Source organism: Poecilia latipinna, unplaced genomic scaffold (assembly GCF_001443285.1).
Source record: "Poecilia latipinna isolate Pla-1442-1.1 unplaced genomic scaffold, P_latipinna-1.0 Scaffold1184, whole genome shotgun sequence".
Lineage (NCBI taxonomy): Eukaryota > Metazoa > Chordata > Actinopteri > Cyprinodontiformes > Poeciliidae > Poecilia > Poecilia latipinna.
This window is the reverse complement of record NW_015113800.1, coordinates 57,394-69,744: the sequence shown is the minus strand read 5'-3', so window position 1 is coordinate 69,744 and position 12,351 is coordinate 57,394. Positions and strand designations below refer to the sequence as shown.

General features: G+C 42.8%; 1 protein-coding gene across 5 annotated transcripts in view; it reads right to left on the bottom strand.

Annotated features, from left to right (window-relative positions):
- LOC106960402 (rap1 GTPase-activating protein 2-like) overlaps positions 1-9,058 on the bottom strand; it is a 29,327-nt gene extending 20,269 nt beyond the window's left edge. Inside the window, exons 1-2 of one of the 5 annotated variants that reach the window (XM_015053487.1) lie at positions 8,817-9,058; positions 4,189-4,224 (exon numbers count right to left, since the gene is read on the bottom strand). In XM_015053487.1, coding sequence (XP_014908973.1) covers positions 4,189-4,224; positions 8,817-8,860 — 80 coding nt within the window. In that variant the 5' untranslated portion in view covers positions 8,861-9,058. Of the gene's footprint in view, positions 1-2,282; positions 2,463-4,188; positions 4,320-8,816 lie in introns of those variants that run through there. The other 4 variants (XM_015053488.1, XM_015053485.1, XM_015053486.1 and 1 more) reach the window with 4 other exon arrangements.
- Positions 9,059-12,351: the final 3,293 nt, after the last annotated feature.

The following is a 12,351-nucleotide window of genomic DNA, read 5'->3' as shown; positions in this document are numbered from 1 at the left end:
TTGTTGAGGATTTGACCTCTGTTGCTGGATTTTCTTAACTGATCACGATAGGGCTTCGGTCAGAAAGCAGGCTGGTCATCAGGGTGTTTAAATGGTTTACTGAAGAATTACTGACAGGACGGTGCAAATAAATTGAAGCAGTTTCTGAAAATACAATAATAATACAGATTCAAATTACCATTTAAAAATTAACATCAGTGAGCAAACAAACTTTAAATATCAGCATTAATTCCTTTCTAAAGCACTGTTTAAATTTGAATGATGCAGAACAACACCTGGAATCAGTCTATTTCCAACTGCCCAAATCTCAAGACCAACAGCCAAATACAAAGATAGTTTCAACACTAAATTCCAACCATTAAGAGCAAAACAGACATTCATAAACTATAGAACACACTTGTAACTAAATAAGTGCTGTCAGAAGTGACAACCAACATCCACCTATTCATGACACATGACTAACACCACAACTTACATCGTCAATGACTGCGGCACCAGTCTCAACAGTAAACAACAAACAGATCAACTGAACGTCAAGAAGAAGAAATAAACGGAACAAACCTCCTTCCAATAAAGGGAACCACTTCAAAATAAAAGCATAGACATGAGTCATTGAAGTACTTGAAGAATTAATAACAACAATGTTGTTTACACCAGATTCATGGCAGACAGGATGGAGCAGAACAGTTCTTCGTTGCATTGAACTAAGAAGTTCCACCAGCTGTGTGCCAAATGCTGCTGTCACTAGTCTGTGGGAGCAGATCAAACCTCGGGCTTTAGCTGAAATCGTTACGCCGGTCAACTGAACAAAGGAACAACAACCCAGCATGGCAGCAGAAAGGTCTTAAACCCAGCAGATGATTTTATTCTGATCTGACTGGAAACCAGAGACGCTCTGTCTCCATTATCAGAGTGAAGTTTAATGTTGCTTTATGACTGCGGTCTCTCTGTTGTGGCAGTAAGAGTGAATGATCAGCTCAAAGGTCTGCAGATGTTAAAGGAAGATATGAACAAAGCAGCAACACACAACGCTCTGCCATCTTCCTCTCTGCATTGACAACGTATGCTGGGTTCCCCAAACTGATGTTGACTCTCAGCAAAACACCAACATGTGGAGAAACAAGTTCAAGAACGACAGCAATATGAGCCTTTCTCCTGGCTCTGCAGTCTGAGGTCATTCTGACTGCTCAGAACTCCAGAAAACATAAACATATGTACATTACTGCTGCTGTCGCTGACAGAACGGCACTGATGAAAACAACACGAGCTTCTGAAGCAGAAGCCACCCTCGCTGCAGGAGACGTGTCGGTCGGCAGAGAAACACGACTCAGCAGCGACCGCATGGAGCGGACCAGACAGATGGCAGCGCAGCCTCTTGCTGCCACCACTTTGGTGTTTTTTATAGAACAGCTCCTAACAACGCAGGCATAGGACACACAGCGACCACAGGGGGCGCCACTCAAACTGGAATGGGGATTGTAACTTTCTCAGGAGAAAATTTTATGTTCCAACAAGAAATAAACACCTGAGAGCATCTTGTCCCAACAAACCTTAATGTTTTTATTTTAGTTTCTGGAGTTTGTCACTGGATTCCCTGAGAGCAGAATGATTCAAACGATTCAAACGATTCAAATGATTCAAAAGATTCAAAAGATTCAAAAGATTGAAATGATTCACTGTCATTATTACTGGGGAGAAGAAAAACACTGTAAACAGCAGCAGGGGAGAAGGAACGCTGCTGCTTCCAAACAGACGGACACAAACGATACGCATAACACACACACTAACACAAAACACACACTAACACAAAACACACACACACATACACACACACACATTAACATAACACACACAGTAACACACAGTCTGGTCCAGGTCTCAATCCGTCCACTAACGTCCTCGCTTTGCTTGATGTCCTCTGTCCCACAACTTGACATAAAGACCAACTCTGAGCCAATCAGCAGGCTCCGTCTGATTTAAGGAGACGTGACCTGACTAGTGAGTAGCAGCACAAACAGATTCCTGCTCTTTAAGGTGGAAATGAGTTTTTATCTGATTCAGTGAAACGTTTCAAATTCTGGTCTCTGTGAAGCTGTCAACATGTTGCTGTCTCTGTTTACCTTCAGGGGACACAACTACCCTCAGCTGTCCACTCAGAGGACACACACACACACACGCACACACGCATGCAAACGCTTCACACTAATGGACCTGCAGCCTGCCGATCCACTGCAGAAACAACGTAAACAAACGTGAGTAGATGGAGGAAATGTGAGACTCACCACTGGCGGTGTGGCATCGCAGTGTTGCTGTCGGTTACTGAGCATCTCACTGAGATCTAACAGAGCAGCACTGCTCCTCCTCCTCCTCCTCTTCCTCCTCCTTTTCCTCTCTGCCGTAATGTCAGGGACCAACAGGATTACGGAGCCGTAATCAGTCAGAGGAAGGCAGATGGAGGAAAAATGGAAAACTGACGGGAGAGGGGGAGGAAGAGGAGGATGAAGCTGTCACTAATTTATGTTACGGCTCCAACTGAAAGCTAGTGGTGGTCTGTTAAAAAAACAGGAAGGGACTGAAATAATTTTCTGTTTGCTTCTATATTTAACATTTATATTTATTTATGTTTGTTTTTGACAGATTAAATGTGTTTGTAATTTTTTCCTCTGATATCAACCAAAATGTGATTTTATTGATTTATTAATTTTGATGAATATTAATTTATTTTTATTTATTTTTGGTCAGTGTTTACTTTTGTATTTTTATTAGATTTGTATTTATTTCACTTTATGAAATAATGTATTAGTTATGTAAGTTAAGCTTACTTCTACTTTTTTCATTTATTCACTTCATTTTCTTTCTCTTGGTACTTATTGATGTATTTATTTCTTCTACATTTACATTGTCAGAACACAAATATTGTCTGAGCAAAGTGCTGTGAAATTAAACAAATACAAATTCAGTTTGCTATTTTTTCCACAATAAATTTAAATAAGTCTGAGATATTGCTGTTCGAATACATTAGCCGATTATTTTTAACATATCTACAAACATTAGTAATGAGCCAGTTTACTGACCTAATAGTTTATTGATTAATCTGCTCCATATTTATCTGATTTATGGTGATTAGCAGCATTTTTAGCTTTTATGCTAGCATGCTAGCAACTTCCCAGCAGTGCTGTGTCTCTGCAGACCAGAGGTGGCGCTAGACTTTTGGTTGTCAGTCATTTTGACAGACGTAAAAAAGATATCATAATTTATTTGTCCCCGTCAGTATTTAAATGTTAATAATAACGGCACGTTAAGTCTGAGCAGAACGTCTTCATCCTGCGGCCTGGGCCCAGTGATGAAGAGGACGAGGATCTTCATCAGTCTGACCCAGAGCGGCTCCCAGCAGGTTCTGGTGGACAGAAAGGAGAGAGCGCTGCAGGAGGTCGCTGACCTTCCCCTCAGACACGTCGCTCTGCTCTCACACGGCGCAGCGACCAGAGCTTCCTCCGTCTGCTTCCCACTTCTGGGAAAAAAAGCTTAAAATACGGATCATGACGAGCTGCACAAGTGCAGATAATAAGGTCACCACGGCAACAGCGACGCAACCACCAACACCTGAAGATAAGATCCTGAAGGAAAACTGTTGGCTTCAAACCAGGAAGAAAACATGAAGCCTGGAACCAGAAGACAGGAAGTAGGAAGGTCCAATAAGGACACTGCTTCCTGTTCTGAGGGAGGATGGATGGATGGGCTGACCTCTGACCTGCAGTGACCCCACTCCCCCTTTCTCCTGATGGACCCATGAACACTCAGCTCCTGGTTCGGTCTGGATCATCCTTAAAGGACCGGACGGTCCTGAACCGGATCAGATATGTTGAAGGAGGGTTTCTGTCTGTGTATCTTTCCTGAGGATAGACGGTTCTGGTGTTGGTCGGGTCCCTGAGTGCTTTCGGTTCTTTACAGATGAGGATTCATTCCAGGGGTCAAACTGAGCAGAACCGAGGACATGGAGCGTCTGCCATAGAGGCTCCAGCACAGAGCCTCTATGGGGGGAACGCCAGCATAGAAAGGAGTAGATCTGAATGACTGGACCAACCAAGGCTGTCGTGGACCTGATGGAGTCCAGGTACTGTCACTTCCTGTTAGCATGTGGTCGGTGTTGAAGCTGGAGATGTAAACCAGGCGTGTGCTGGTACTCACCGGGCTCTCAGCGCGCTGACCGTTGACTTATCAATCCTGCAGAGACACAGAGAGGAGCAGACGTTAATGGACGCCGCTCTCGTCCGGTTCTGATAACAGGCGGCGCAGAACAACATCTCCAAGGGGGAGGAGGAGATTTACGGCCACGTTCTCCATTAACCCAGGTAACCTGAGAGGGAGGTGTGAGCCCAGAGCTTCACAGCAATAAAACACCCGTTTATTAAAGCGCCGCCACGGCGATGCCTCACACATCAGCTTCTGGACTGAAGGAGGAAGGCGCCATAAAACACCCGAGTTAAGGAACCGAACAGCATGGGACGGATGTTTGTTTCTGGCCATGAAATGTAAAAAAACAACAGGCATCTTTAAAACGGTTCTTCTGTTTGATCATCCACACATATTTAAGCTTAAACTCATTGAACCCCAAGTGAACTTTTATTTTTCAAGGATGCAGAAGCTACAAAACGTTAGACTGGTGAATTAACAACATGAAACCTTTTTAAAGTTGATTTTTGTTGGAAATGTTTCTGTATTAGAGGGAAAGTTTTGTTTGCTGAAGCTTCTCGTCCTCCGCTAGCAGCAAGAATTTGCAGAAAGAATGACTGAGGATCAGTTTCTCGTTTCTATGGATACGACGACATATTAAAGCGCCAAGCTGAAAATAATGTTAAAATAACAAAACTTTATTTGAGACATAAATTTATTGGGTGTTTATGTGATGTCCTAGACGTTGCTTTGCTAGTCGTAGTGTCTTCTGCTAATGTTAGCGCTGTGTGCTAGCTGTTAGGTCCTTTAGGACAGACCTGTACGGAGTGTTTTGAATATTGTTACTACATTAACAGTTTGACAGTGTTTTATCTGTAGGGTAGGAGTTTATAAGTTCTCACTTCTTCCTACCCCATTTTGAGCATGATATGTTAACTGAAACAAAAAATCTGTATTTTCTCTTCTTTTTTATGCACTTCTTGTTACTGTGCACTATTTCATTTTTATATTTGTATCATGTTCGAATAAAATTTCATTTCATTTCATTTCTGTTCTGATCCAAACGCTTTCAGTGACGTTCTTGGCGCTAGCGTTAGCTAGCTTGCTAACTACCCTAAGGCCTGGATGGACAAGTCCAACGTTGTTCACGACTTTTAATCAGTTTAGGGATAAAAAGTTTCTGCAATGTGAGATAATCGTACCTCTGCTATCAAACTACCAAAATGGCCGAACGACCGGTCACAGTGGGACTCTCTGTGACCTGTAGGGGTGCACCAAAGTGAAGGCACAAAAACAAGGAGCCTAACTAAGAACTCGGACCAAAACACATCTTTATATAGACCACATCTGGATGAACAGGAATCTAACAGCATGGTATTTCAACCTTTAATATTACATGAAAGCAGTTCTCAGTATTTACAGCAGGGGATCAGTTCTGATCTGGGGAGTATTAAAACCAAACCAGAACCCCAGCAGAACCCAAACTGAGGCTTCTGGGAAAATAATGTCAGTTTTCTGCCACTGTCTCTTCCTGCGTTGATATTTATAGGCTTCAGTTTCTGAAGGCTTTACATGTCGTGGTGATGTTTTGCTTCTTCGCTTTGTTTCTTAGAACAAAACAGGAACCAGTGGATGAAGAACCTTCGCTGAGTCGACACTTTGTGGCTGAATGCAAAGGAGTGAGCGGCCGCTGGCGGCTGTAAACTGCTCCTCCTGCATTATTAAAGACAAAAACTATCAGCCGGCTCTGTCTAAGCGTTGGATGGATGGATGAAAATATGGAGAGAAATTAACATCTGATTCCTCAAACAAGTTGAAATCAGGTGAAGATGAGGGAGGAAGTTTTTTGGAAGGTGGAAGGTGAGGGAGCGTGGATGATGCTGCAGGATTCAGCGATGTGTGTCCTGATCCCATTTCTGACAGATCGACTGAACCAACAGGATTTACATTCCTGGCCGCTGCTGCTCTCCTCTCATCTAGAACCAGACACGGGTCGCTCTGCTGACGGCTCACAGGAAACCCAAAGAGTGACGGCGAACAGAGGTGGAAGCAGCTGCAGCATCAAGAGACGCTGCAGGCTGACAGAGCAGAGATGCTGAAGTTCAGGCAGACGGAGGGAAGGTTCCCTGTTTAAAGATGGAGAACCAGGAAGAACCCTGGTTCTGTCGTCAGTCAGACGATAAATCACACTGAGATTATTCATTTAAACACCTACAGTTCGATAAACTCGGTTCGATTTGGACCTAGAAAATCTGGCGTTTAGTTAAAATGTTTTCCCTGTGTTTTTTTCTCTCTCTCTGGCTTCCCTCCTCACTCCATCAACACGATTAAATCAGGAAGGTCCAGAGTCTCTGGTTCAACAAGTGGGTCGTTAGCAGGACTCAGCAGAACGCTACCCGGGTTTCTATCAACCTTTTTTATGCTCATTTTGATACATCGCATTAGAAACAGTTGATGGGATTTGAAATTATATCCTCAATCCGGAAAAGAGTTAACGCTCTAAAGAGGAGATGGAAAATATTTACCAAATAAGTTCTGCCGTAGCAAATGCCACCCTCTACTGGTGGGTCTGTGCCTTACCAGAGGCACCAGACTCAGAAAAACCTCCATCATGACGGAGTGAACTCTATATGCTCCATGCTAGTTAGCAACATCTACTTCCTCTTTATCACAGCCATGCAAAGCGTCAACATCTGACAAAGTGACGCTTTGCGTAGCCTGGTTGATTCGCTCTAAGATGGAAACACGACAAATTCACATTTTCTTTTTTTTAAAAGGTTTGCTCAAATGAACTCACTTTGGACACTAATGGGCTTAATGGTCTCTATAAAGGGGGTGAAAACTTTTCCACATAGATCCAGGTTGGTTTGAACAGCTGCTGTCCCTGAGGAAGTGAAGATTAAATTAAATTTCTCTGCTTAGCTTCCCTGGCCGGCTCTTAGGATCGATTTAACCTCTCAGGTTTGATTATCAGGACTCCTCATCAGCTCTGGGGCATCTGTGCTGATGTTTATCTAGGGAATCCTCTGGCTCTGATTTGTCTTTTTACAGTCTTTATAATCCAGCTCTAACAGGATCTGAGTTGTTACTGAAGGAACCTTTCTGGGTGGTAACTGGTCAACTTTAAGCTCAATAATAAATGCCTGAATAAAATGTAACAACAAAATCTACAAACTCCTACTTTTCTAACTTCTTGCAGCAGCCGGTTGTGCTGCAGCACGAGTTTAAATGTTCAGATTCAGTTTCTTCCCGAACTGAATTGTTGTATTTTTATGCATTTTTATCTGCTGTTTGCTCCATGGATGTCACTTAACACACATGGATTTAACCCATCACTGCAGGATTTGAACTGAAATAATGCAACAGTCTCAGGCTATGGCGCACTAACAAGGATTCACTCACATCGGCATGCTGGATGCATGAAACTGAAAGTGACGTCTTGTGATTTGGCTAATTATTATCTGACCAGTAAGGGGCAGAACATTGTACAAATGATCTAGTACAAATATCTTAGTTTGCCTTAAATAAGACAAAAATAACTTAGAAATAATTTTGCAGCATGACGTAGAAACTTATGTCATTAATGATTAAATACTGATAAAAAGTACTAGTTAGACTTTTATATTTTCACTTGTAACCTGGGAAAAACATGTTTTTTACAATTTTTTTTTGCTTATTTGAAGAATTTGTGGAAAATTCTTGGAATTTTTTTTTCTTGTTGCTTTTCTTAAATATTCAAATGAAAAAGCAGCTTGGGAAACTGTTATACTTCGATACATTGATAATATACACATTATTGGTTGAGGTTTGCAAATCAGCCAATCCAGGAAGATAATTTATTTTCCTTGTTGCTTATTGGCTGAAGCCCGAACAAGACATTAGCTTGTTCTGTAGCGCTAAGATGGTTTCCACTGAGAGTATTAATATGAAGGTGTATTTGGTGTTAGAAATGTTAAAATAAACAGTTCAAAGTGTTTCTAGAGGAGGTCTGAAGTATTCCTGAGGTTCACTGTATATTCAATCCCAGGTGGTTTGTTGTTAATTAAACCAGTGGAAAAAGAAACAAGATGGCGACAAGATTTTTTTAACAGTACGACGTTTTGTGAATTATGCAAAATAAATAAACTAAATAGGATCCAGTGAGTTTAGATTAGAGGTTTTCCATTGAGACGTTCCTGACTGACGCTGTTTGTCTTTAACTGTGTTGGTTCTTTAATCAATATTTAAATTTCTCCATCTGTAAAACATTAGCATCTGAGTTAATATTTATGTGAACTAATTTTACCTTAAATACACAATAAACACTCTCTAGATTCTATCATTAACGTTTTCTAGCTGGTCCTGGTTTTGCTCGCCTGTGGTCCGGTTCTGCTGGGCTCTTTGTGTCGAAACAAACCCGTTTAGGTTCCTGACAGCAGAAAGTTGCTGATTAACTGCAGCCCAGCAGAACCGCGTCCAACCAGAAAAGAAGTAGTTGGGAAAAGGGATTTAAGCTGCTTCATTTACGGATCTTGCTGAAACTGTGATGTCATAGTGATGTCACTGCCATGCAGATGAGGCAATCAGCCTGAAAAGCATTGAAAGTGTGAACATTTTAGATCATTTTTGCCCCGTCTGGAACAATGAAACAAGCTGAGGCTCACCATCCGAAGCCGCCGAAGGACACGCTCCTCTTCCTCCGCAGCATGGTTCCTCCTCCTCCTCTTCCTCCTTTGTCTCCTCTTATTGTGTCGGATCCTCCGGCTCTCCTCGCCGCCGCCTCATCTCTCCTCCTATAAATACTCTCATCCCGGCCACACGCTCCTCCGCCTCCTCCCTCTGCGTCTTCCTCCTCCCGTTAATGTTTCCCTCTTCCTCCTCCTCTTCCTCTCATACTTCGGTTGGCAGCACACTGAGAGCCGGGGGGGGCACAGGGGGGGCATCAGCCCTGATGGAGAGGAAGCCTGAAAACTTATCCATAATGGATGGAGATACAAGGAAGGAAACATTTCAGCTTACATAACTCAGACCTCAGCCTAAAGCTCACAGATTTACACATTTAATCACAGAGGTAGCTCGCAGGAAAAACATTTTATTGTAATAAACATTCACACACTCATCTTTGAGGTCAGTGTTTCTGCTGCGGCCGATGAAAAGCAGACATTTCTTCATGTTTACAGATTTCGGCTAGCTGAAGCTCTTCTTTGTGTCTTTAACCGGTTCTGACCCGGTCTGGCCTGGCCAGATCCATCTCCGTTAGCGGTTCCTGCCTGGTTCCTCTCCGTTTTTCATAACCACTCAGCGGTGGTACAAGCCGGACCAGGAATCCATTCGTTGATTCACAAACCGATGATTCTGTGTTCAAATCTTTTTATCATTTATGATGGAAGAGCAAACAGCATCAACAACAAATATACCGAGCAGAGGTGGAATTCAGCTAATCCACTAATATTTTACACATTTTGGAAAGGTTTAGCGCCCTTAGCTTCCCCTGAATTAATTTTCCAACCCTGTGGAGGGAAATATAACACGTTGTGGGTGTCAACAGAGTTGAATTTAGTGCTTTAGCATTAGCTTATGCTTTGTTGGTCGAGCACTTTAGAGTTAGTGGAACTAATGTTTAAGATTAGTGCATTAGCGCAGATAGTGTTTTAGCTAGCAGTGGTCGCCCAAGGGAATATATGCTAACGACCAACACGCTCAGGTGTACTTCAATCCTCAGAAGTCCACCGGACGTCCGTGAAAAGGTAAAGTTCTACGACCGCGTACTTGGTGTCAGACAGCAAACTGCTCAGACTGTTTCGTATGCAACATTGACCTGCTGATTAGTCGTCATAGCAAGTTACAATATGGATGTGAAGTGTGACTGCCATTCTCTGTTCAGAGCTACAAGGTTGTACTCCAACCTGGAGGAGGAACAGTCGATGCGCCCAACTAGCTCAAATGATGGTTTTAAAGAAGTTTTCCTCCAATGATCCAAGAGAGAGATGTTGTCTCAGGCTTTCACCACCGACTGGGTCACTCCTGGCCTCAGACATTCAGAAATCTTGGTGAAGGAAGACCAGGGTTGAAGGTCAACCTTGGCTCCTGGAGTTCTCCACACCACTGGATGTTACACCTGTAAGGTAATTACTGAGAGAAGAGCCTCCCTGCAGGGGGAGGCTCCGTGTTTCCGACTGGGTCACTGGGATCCAGTTCCCCTCTCATAGTAACTTATGTTCCCGTCTTGATGTTCCTCTCAGGTTTGGACTCCTGACCTGAGGATTTCTAAATGTTCTGGTAAAATGTAAGCTGTGCTTAAATAAATCAGTCAGATGTTTCAGTCTGGAGGCGGTTAATGTGTCACTGAGACGACCTGGGCAGGAACATTTCTGAGCCAGTCCAAGAAATCAGTTTCCACTGAAGACGACGTGAATGGAAACCCAACAGATGACTGTCGGAGAGTGAGGTGAAGCCGCGCTCCTCTGAAGTGGAGCTCCGGGTTTAATTCTCTGGCAGCTGAATGCATTTACATCTAATTACCTCTGAACGAGGGTTTAGAAAGTCTAGTGTGAGCTGTAGTCACTTCACGCCCTCAGTGGCCTCCTTCCTGCTGAGAACGTAAAGGAAACAGCTGCTAGCGCCCCCTAAAGGCTGATTGTGAAACTTCAGATCAAGATAAAAACTAATTTAAAGATTAATCAGCAGCTGCACCCATGGCATGATGGGTAACCTGGAGATCTGTTTGGTAGCAACATGCTGCCATCCAGCCACGTCTTTTTTAGGGACGTCCGTCCTCCAGCAAGACAATACCAAAGCATGTTCTGCATGCGGCACAGCAAACTGGCTTCGTAGTGAAAGAGTTAAGATAGTAGACTAGTCTACCTGCAATCCAGACCTGTCTCCCATTGAAGATGAAAATCATTATGAAGACTCGGGACTGTTCACCAACTCAAGTTATAAATCAAGCAAGAATGGAAAGATCTTCTGCAGTTGGTGTTGTCAGTTCCCAAACGCTTACCGAGTGTTGTTAAAAGGAAAGGTGATGTAACAGTGGTGAAGTAAATATCTTGTCTTTGTAGTCATTTCAATTGAAGAATTATAAAACATAATACATTTATGTTTTACACAACGTGCCAACTCCAAAGATACCGGATGGCCCTTTCTGGCCCCAAATGTTCATCACCAGATGAAATTCAGCTGCTGACTCCCTGAAGCTCTGGATGGACACATTCACACCTCCTGCCTGAAGACCCCAGCATTATTCCAAAGAAAATTATGAAAACAATTCCTGCTCCAGGAGGGAACGATGGCAGCTGAGTCCCAGGTCAGAGCATATGTCCGGTGGGCCTGTGCCAGCTGGGGCCGGTGAGAGGGCGCGGTTCTGTAGGAACCAGAACATTTTGTTCTGAGGAGGGAGGCCAGCCTGAGCAGGTGGCCACACATCACGCTCCATGTGACGCTGCAGACATTCATCAGCTTCAAGTCAACAGTCTGTAAAGAGACACCTGGACGCTTAAATACCTCCAGTTCAGCCCTTTACCTGCTGCTGGTTCAGAGGACAAACATCCGATCCAAAGTTTAGCTCTAAGGTCAGGGTGGGAGGAAAACCTGGAAGTGAATAAACTCAAGCACTTATTCAATTCTTCACTTTGGATCAGAGGATCATGGTTTATTGCTAAATTCTTCAGGTAAAATGTGGAAAGGGGCACTAAACAATTTCTAACTAACCTACAAGAATCCTAACTGTCCAAACAATCCCTAGCTATTCCTGTCCTAGCAATTCCTAGTAGTCCTAACAATTCCTATCAAACAATTCCTAACTATCAAACAATTCCTAACAGTCCTAACAATTCCTAACAGTCCAAACAATTCCTAACAGTCCTAACAATTCCTAACTATCAAACAATTCCTAACAGTCCTAACAATTCCTAACAGTCCTAACAATTCCTAACAGTCTTAACAATTCCTACCAGTCCTAACAATTCCTAACTATCAAACAATTCCTAACAGTCAAAACAATTATTAACTATCAAACAATTCCTAACAGTCCTAACAATTCCTAACAGTCTTAACAATTCCTAACAGTCCAAACAATTCCTAACAGTCCTAACAATTCCTAACTATCAAACAATTCCTAACAGTCCAAACAATTCCTAACAGTCCAAACAATTCCTAACTATCAAACAATTCCTAACAGTCCTAACAATTCCTAACAGT